Source organism: Nannospalax galili, unplaced genomic scaffold (genome assembly GCF_000622305.1).
Source record: "Nannospalax galili isolate Female #2095 unplaced genomic scaffold, S.galili_v1.0 scaffold538, whole genome shotgun sequence".
Classification (NCBI taxonomy): domain Eukaryota; kingdom Metazoa; phylum Chordata; class Mammalia; order Rodentia; family Spalacidae; genus Nannospalax; species Nannospalax galili.
This window is the reverse complement of record NW_008343842.1, coordinates 1,676,183-1,684,737: the sequence shown is the minus strand read 5'-3', so window position 1 is coordinate 1,684,737 and position 8,555 is coordinate 1,676,183. Positions and strand designations below refer to the sequence as shown.

Below are 8,555 nucleotides of genomic sequence, written 5' to 3'. Positions count from 1 at the left end.
CACACACACACACACACACACACACACACACACACACACACACAGCACTAACAGAATAATAGAGCACAGCCTGAACCCACCCTCAGCCAATGGCCTGTGGTGAACTCTCCAGAGCAGATTCACCTGTCATACCCCTGGGTCTAGTTCTGGAACCAGCCCTTCCCAGCCCTCTGGGGCTATCCAGGTAGAGAACAACTCAAGCACTCTGCACACCCTCCTGGTCTTTAGAGAAAATCAGGAGGATGAGGATTAGATGACCTGCAGGCCTCAGTCCCCAGCCCTGCCTCTTGAGCAGACAGCTGTGAACAATGAGGAAACAAAGTCTCTTCAATCTGGAGCCAGGAGGGCTTGGTGAGCACTACGGGCAGAAAGTGGCAGCTTCTGTGTAGCACCCACACCCTCCATGGGCTGGGAGTGTCTGTGTCCTGGGAGGAGCGGCCAGAATAGGTCAGGGAGATGGTCTCTTTCCTAGTGAGTCCCACTAACACCTGTCATGTGTGTAACAGATCCAGCAGCATCTATAGCACCCTGAGATAGGACAGGTCCCCCCAGCTCCCTGTAGCTATTCTGTTAGGAGATTACAGGAGTGGCAGCCAGTGGCAGCCAGGGCCGTAGCACTTGGCCTCCAAAGGCTTGGGCCAGCTCTACCTGTCTCCATTCCAGTTTTTCCATTTGCCTCCCTCAAGACTGTACTGCTGAGGCCCATCTGAGTTCTGACAGCCTATACTGGTGTGCATCCAGAGAATAGGAGAAAGAAGGTAGATGGGAAAGAGGGATAGTGGGGAGAGCGTGCCGGGAGGAGGAGGCTTGATCTTCAGATGTACCACCAGGAGGCTGGCTACCTGCATTCCCAGGGGCAACATGGTCAAGCCTAGATTGCCTATTGGTTGCTATTCAGCTACAAGGAACCCTTTCTCCCCACAGACACCAACCTGTAGGCATCCTGAGAGTTGCTTCCAGGCTCCCTGTTTTAAGGCCACAATATGCCTCAATCACCCTACCTAGTGGATGAGGCTGCCACGGGGAGATACACTGGATCCAGCCAGCCTGGTCTCCCGGGGACTGGGGTGTTCATGCCACTCACCCCGCCACTGACCCACAAGGATACATACAGGTGTAGTGATGCACTCCTGCCCTACACACTCACGGGTGCACATACTCTGACTCTCAACCCTGCAGAGACCTAAGTGCAGACACCACAGGCCTGCCCACCACTGGCTCACATGGACATGCACACCCTGATCACACTCACTCATACACAAGGATAGACTTTTCAGCACACACACACATACTTTGTAACTGCGGGCCACACACCCTCAAGTCTTGGCTGCCCTCCTTACAGAGAAAATTCTGGAACATAGGGCTAACATCTACTGTGTAGTTTCCCTGTATCAGGCTCTGAGATACAGAGCTGAGTCCCCACAGTGGAGCAGTCAGGGCAAGGGTTGAATCTAGGGAGCAGGCCTAGGGCAGGGTGGGAACCCCAAGGAGGAAGTGGTAGGGCTGTTTCTCTGGCAATCCCAGAGGCCCTGTAGTTGAGAGGTCTTTCCTCTCTTGGGTTCTGAAGGGCCTCAGTATTTCTAATGCCAGACATTCTGGTCCCATTAAATCACACTGTCTGGGCTGGGGCCCACCTAAAGGGGGGTCTGTTCAGTAGCCAGGACTGGAGAACCATTGGCTGATCAAATCCATTCAACAATATTTCCATCTTAATCTTGCTTGTGCTAGGCAAGTGTGGAGGAGGGGAGAAGGGGTAGAGGGAGAGGGCTTGGAGGAGGAGCTCACAGTCTAGTTGGGGCAACAGACTCTGCACAGATGGGACAATTAAGGAACAATGCCCAGCAGATGCCAGGGAAGCGTGTATTGGGAACCAGTGCAACTCACTTCAGACACAGACCTTAAAGGGGCCAGGAAGGCAGCCATACTGTATGGTACCAAGAGGCCTCGCTGCAGGCCTGGTCCCACCACTCAGCAGCTATCGGTGATGATGATAACTCAGGCCAAGCAGAGCCTGAAGCTGGGCAGCATGGGCCTTGATCCTCCATCTGCCTCCTGGCACTGCAGTGCTGCCTGGGTTCCAGCCTCTTCTCTGCAGCTGTGCCACCAAATGTTCTGGGAGGAGCCCCGGGCCACGCCCCCAGCCTAGGGCTAGCCTTCAATAGGGTTGTCTGCGGTCACCCACAGAGGATGTAAGGTGGGCTTTCAGGCTGTGGCAGGGAGCCTCAGGCTACAGAATAGGGCCAGCACCCCACAACACATGTTGTCATGAAGATAGAACATACATGCTGATAGTCACCCACAGAAATGGGGCATACGCCCAACCTAACAGACAGATGTGTACAATTCACATACAGACTCATTTGCATGCACTCCTGTCCAGAGATGTGCACAATGGTACATAGACACAGATAAGCACCCACACTCTTGCACACACACACAGACATACCACATGTATGTGTGCATGAAGACTCATCCTGGAAGGGGCTGGGGTTCCTCTCTCTCATGGAAGCTGGGTGTGGAGTAGGGGAGACAAAGACAAAAGCTCTAAATTCCATCCATCAACCTCAAGCTCCAAGGACAAGTAGTCCTTCCCAGATCTCAGGGCACAAGAAGACTGGTGACTGCTCCCATCCATCACCCCACCTTTCTATTGAGCCAACTAGACAGTGCTCTGCCCTCCACAGCCCCCTCCTTATAGGACTCCATCAGGTCAAATATGTAAGAAACAGGGGGTTCCACTCCGCTCCCAGATCCAGTGTCTTTTGTGGGGGCGGCTAGAAGCAGGGCTCTGTGCCCTTCTCAAAGTCAAACCACACCCTGGAAAAATGGCCTGGCTACCGCTTGGAAGCTGCTGCTGAAGTCCGAAGCTGGGGCTGAGGCTAGGGTAGAGTCCAGCTGCTGGGAGGGGTGGGGCAGGATCAGGAGACTGGCCTCATACTGCACAGGCCCTAAGCCTTACACTGGGTCCCTTCCAAGCAGGCACAGCAGGGAGTACGGTATGACATCCCAGAAACAGGTCAAGGGAATCTGGGTCAACTGGGGCCTCCACCATCTATATATACTATACTCGGGACAGTTAAGTGCAGCAGGTGGCTCTTCCTTGTCAGTCTTTGGACAAAGGACAGTCACAAAGCTCACAAAGTCCCTCCTCTGATCTCTGTATCCTTCAACCAAGGAGCCCGAGTCAGATGTGTCAGCCATTTGGCCTCGAGTCAGGGCAAGGTCAGAAACAGCTCCGTGTAGCCAAGATGAGGCCTGTGTTGTATTGAGGTCCCTGGATGCCGCTCAGGCAAGTCCCCTGAATCCGCAGTAAAGAAGGTGCTGGCAGGTTGGATAGAAAGTTGTGCTTTAATATATCTGTGTGTGGGAGTGTAAGTGTGTGAGTGTGTGCGTGTATCCAACAACCGTCTCCAGAGCCTCAGATCCTGGCTTCTGTCTTTGTTCTCTGATCATCCTTGAAGCCAATGAAGGCCCCCTTCCTGGCGAGCCGGCCATGCCCCTGGGCACCCCAGCTGGCAGGGGTCAGTCTTTGGTACGATGTGGACACTTTGGTGTTCCGGGGGCGGGGTGGGGGATCCACGCAGCGCTCATCATCTCTGCCATGCCAAGAAAAAGATGGCCATGGGTCCGAAGAGCTTCAGGCTGGACAAGCGGGGGGCTCTGTTGCCTGGCATCACCACCACTGTGAAGAAGAGAGACAGGAGACGGGCCAGGGCTCTGGTCAGCTCCGGGAGGGGTAGGAAGGGACAGACAGTCAGGCCGTGGGAGGCCCCATGACTCTGCCTCATCTCTGCCGGGGAGGCCTGAAGGTGGGCACAGACGTGAGGTGGCGTGGTATAAGGGTTAACTCACCCTACTGTAGTTCACATTCGTTAAGACATGGAGCAATGGGCTTGACCTCAGTGGGCCTCAGTTTTCTCATTTATAAAATGGGTCTAATAATAACAGATAGCCTTGGGAGCAGCCAGGACAATTAAGCAAAACCTGCTATGCAGGTTTCTGTACCTGTGCCTGGTACACGCAACTGCTTAGTCAGCTGGAGCTGTTGGTATTAGAAATACTGTGGCCACACACTACAAACAACTCAATAAGTTCCAGAGAAGGGTAGGGCCAGGGGCCTCTTGAGACCTTCCATACATCTCACGGCCCCAGTTGGGGGGTTGGGAGGACCCAGGTGGGCATTCATTCATAGCCAGGCACACAGCTGTCCTCATCTGGGCACCTGGAGACCCATGCTGACACGAATGTCCTCCCTACTGACAGGCAGGTGCCCTCCCTCAAAGCCCCATGGAGTCAGCCCCCTGATCCCTTTCCCATCTCCTACCTTTGTTGGGATCCATCTGCTTCCGGGGACACTCTCCCTTCTTCAGCATGACGTCATCTATGGCAATATCCCCCAGGTAGCCAGAGCCTCGAACCCCCTCAAAAATAATCTGGGGTGGAGTCAGACAGCAGGGGGAGGGGCTGGGTTGAGGAGGTTGGGCTGGGTACCCGAGCGCCCCCCCCCACCCCGACTTCACCTCAGGCTACCTGGAAGTCCCCCACTTCCTACTTGTTTTCCTTCTTAACCCACGGGACCCAGCATGAGAGCTTCTGGACTGAGCAGCCTTCTGCCCTGAGGAACAGCCTCAGGTCAGTGACTCACCTGGAAGGGCCCACTGGGGTTGATGGGCACATGGGCCTGCTGCCACACATTGCCCTTATTACCGCTGAGGGACCAGGCATGTGTGTCCAGAGTTCCTTTGTTCCGGGACCGCACCAGGAGGTTGAGGGAGCCTGTGGCAGGGAGAAGGGAAGGCACAATGAGGTTGGGCAAGGACATCCTTGCCTTCCTGTCTTCTCTCAACCCACCTTTCCCTCCCTCCCCACTGCCTGCAGCACTGCCCTGCTGGATGGGACCTGCTTCCAAACCAGTCCATCACCTCATTGCTACAAGAGCCCAGCAGTGAGCTTTCTGTTGGTCTGGGTAGCTCGAGCCTTCCTTTGTTTTCTTCCCGTGTAACCAACAAATCAGATGCCCCACAAATACATACCTCTTTCCCGGGATAGGGTGCCACTTAGCTCAGCTCAAAGCACGATACAAACCCCAAAGCACATGATTGTTGGAGATACAGGAAGGGAATGATCACTCTTAATACTTATTTCTATGCTTTTTTCTTAAGAATTATATGTAGATTTAGATTTATTTTATTTTTATGTAGGTGTATGTATGTGTCTGTATGTATGCACATGGGTGTCCAAGGAGGTCAAAAGATGCATCAGATCCTCTGGAGCTGGAGTTATGGGTGATTGTAGGCTGCCCAGTGTAGGTGCCTGGAACAGAACTCGGGTCCTCTGCAGTACATGCTGGTAACCACTGAGCCATCTCTCTAGCCCTAAATTATATATTTAAAAAAAAATATGTGTGGGGGTAGAGTGAAAATGCTTGCGTGAAGGTCACAGGACAATTTGTGGGAGTCTGTCTCCTCCTTCCACCATGTGGATTCTGGGGATCAAACTCGGTCATCAGACTTGGCAGCAGGTGCATTTACTTGCTCACACCAGCACATGTATGTTTGCTTTTAAATCTTTTATTGCATTATTTGTGTGTGGGGGGGGGCAGAGGTCAACATCAGGAGTCTTCTTCAATAGCTCTCCACTGAACCTGGAGCTCATCGATTAGCAAGCTGCTGGGATTGCCTATCTCAGTCTCCCAGCCCCAAACCTTATGAGCACTGAGGTTACAGATGACAGATGTGCACTGCCTCACAGCTTTTACCTGGGTGCTGAGGATCAGAACTCCAGTCCTCATGCTTAACCCACTGAGCCGCCTCTCCAGCTCCCTTATTTGGATGCTTCAGGCAGTGGGTAAGACTAGCCTTCCAACACACATTACATTCTACAGATGCTTAAGACAAAGCTAAAAAAATTGAAACACAGAATGAGTTGATTTAAATTGGGGGACTACATGGTATGGTAAGAATGTGGGTGAGATTTGGGGGGGCCTTAGCCTGGGGGTGCTGAGTCCATCTGCTCCAGCCTGGGGGAAATCCTAGAGTGCTAAGGGCATAGAAGAGAAGGTGGGTCTTGCAGTTTGGTTAAGGACACCCAGGCGATGTCAGCATACCCTGATTACCTCTTCCAGCTCATCTCACCCACTCCATGGCACAAGAGACTTGGCTCTGCAGGAAGGAGAATCCATCTTTGGAGGCTCCCCAGTGCCTGGCATTTCCATGGCATGTCCCACAGACAAAGCAGCAACATCTGTGACGCCAGATAGACACCCTCCCCCCGGCCCCCTGCAAGTAGGGAAAAGACACCAAATGTTACCTGCCTGGGATGAAAGGAGTTGGCTAGGACCAAGGAGAGCTAGCCAGACAGGAAATGTGGGGACAGCTGGTGCCCCAAGCTGCCAAGCAGGGTAGGAAGACAGGGGAGAATGGAGAAAAACCCTCTCCAGTAGCAGTGCCAGGCCTGGGGGACATACCAAGGCTCAAGGTGAGCAGGGCCTCACCAGTGGGGGATGGGCCTCTAAGAGGGCAGCTGCTAGCCCCAGGAGAACAGGAAATGGCCACCCTGCTTTGGCAGGGCCCATACCCAACATGTTGCAGGTTCTTACAAGCCCCAAAGGGTTTTCTAGTCTCTTTCTTGTTGATCTAGCTCTGTCCCCATCCCCCTGGGGTCCAGCATCAATCCCCCTCTTAGTCTTCCTCCTCTACTACCCTGCCCTGAGGACCCTGATGGAGAAGTGTGCTCTTTCACTGCTCAAACAAAAATCACATTCCTGTCCTCTTCTGTGAGCACCCTGTCATCCACATGGCTCCCTCTCCTCATGGGCTTCTTGGCATCCCGTCACAGGGGAAAACCAGAGCCCATGACCCTTAAAGTCCCTTAAGAGTGGACCTGAGCTCACTACACTGATCCACCTTCCTTGATGCTTCTGAAGCCAAATGGGGTGTCATGCTGGCAACTCTCCACCTCTCCAGCCTCAGGTAGAGATGTCATCTCCCGCTATGCTCCCCTGGCCAAATCCTTCTTAGTGTCAAGGCATCTCTGAAATGCCACCTCTTCCAGGAAGTCTTCCCTGGCTTGAGCAGGGACTGCCTTGATCCTCCCTGTGAACTCCGGCTACTTAACGCAGCTCACCATGCCCAGACTCCTCTGTGCCTTGAGGTGTGGTAGCCACTGAGGTCCCCAGCTTCCTGGAGGGAAGGTCAGGGTCAAGGCTTATCAGTTCTCATTGGCTAAAATGAAGGTCTTCCCGTGACTGTGACAGTGGGAAATTCATACACTCTTAGGTTGGGAGTTACCTCAAGTTCAAGTTCAACACTCACATCACTGTATTTACTCTTTTGCTCCTACAAATAACTGGCATCCACACCCAGCAGACCCCTGTCTAGGCACTAGAAAAGGCACAAGGCCCCACCCTCCTGCAGCTTATGTTCTATATACTGATAAACATTGTAAAGAAAATAATGCAGCCTGGCCATGATGGTGGCACCTATAATCTGAGTACTTGAGAAGGAGGATCAGGAGTTCAAGGTCATCCTCAGCTACAAAAACAAGCTTGAAATCCGCCTGGGTTATATGGAATACTGTCTTTAAAAAAAGGGAAGTGGGGCTGCTTCCTTGGGCCTGCAGGACCCGCGGCAGGCCTCTCTCCGGGGTAAGTCCGTTGTGCCCTCGGTGCCTTGACCCCCCCAGCCTCATTCACCCTCCCATCTTCTCTGCCCTTCTCTCCTCCTAGTTTGGGTCCTGCCCCATTCCTTGTTTTGGGGCCCCAGACACCTGGGGAACCAATACTGCTTCCTGATCCTTTTCATCCAGACCAGCGTAGTTCCTTCTCTAGGCCCTCTGGGCCCCAGGAGCACTGCTTCTGGGCCTGGCCCCACCCTCACCTCCCTCTACTTCCCTGGCCCTGCACCAACGACCAGCCTCTTTCCGGAAGGGGGGTTTGACCTTTCCTCTTCCTGATCCTTTGCATCCAGACCAACCCATGTCCTCAGTGCAGTCCCCAGGAGCCCTTAGGGCCGCTTCCCACCCTCATCTGCCTTTGCATCTCTGGGTGGCATAGCCACCAGCTGCCCTAGACCAGCATCTTTCTTGGCCCAGCTCCCAGGCCATTCCAACCCCCAAATTCCTGAGGCCAGAATCTTTCCTGGTGAGATCCAGACCTTAGGAGAAACTCTGAGAGCATCTGATCCTCATCTGACTTGGGCCTCTGTGGGAACTCCTGGAGACAAAAGCAGTCTGGACTCTCCAATATAAAATCAAGAGAGAACAGGAAGCTTAGACAAACCAGCTTTTCATGCCCCAAAAGTAAACCACAAAGACATATAAAGTTCACAAAAAAAGCAGACCTAAACTTGAAGGCTTGAGTCTCACACAAGAATCAGAAACTACAAAAGAAATCCACATGTCAAAATCACAGAGAAAAAATAATAACATGAAAGACCAAAATAACATATCCCCACCAAATACCAATAGTCCTCTAGAGGAGTTCAGTAAAAACCCCCTAGAGATAATGCAGGACATGGAACTCAAAAGAACAATTATAAACATGATAAAAGAATTCA

At 52.8% G+C, this 8,555-nt stretch overlaps 1 protein-coding gene across 1 annotated transcript in view; it reads right to left on the bottom strand.

Moving 5' to 3' along the window:
• Window positions 1–6: 6 nt before the first annotated feature.
• Mdga1 (MAM domain containing glycosylphosphatidylinositol anchor 1) overlaps window positions 7–8,555 on the bottom strand; it is a 64,670-nt gene continuing 56,121 nt past the window's right edge. Inside the window, exons 15-17 of the mRNA XM_008840048.3 lie at window positions 4,646–4,776; window positions 4,325–4,433; window positions 7–3,682 (exon numbers count right to left, since the gene is read on the bottom strand). Of these exons, the coding sequence (XP_008838270.1) occupies window positions 3,591–3,682; window positions 4,325–4,433; window positions 4,646–4,776 (332 nt within the window). The 3' untranslated portion in view covers window positions 7–3,590. The remainder of the gene's footprint in view (window positions 3,683–4,324; window positions 4,434–4,645; window positions 4,777–8,555) is intronic.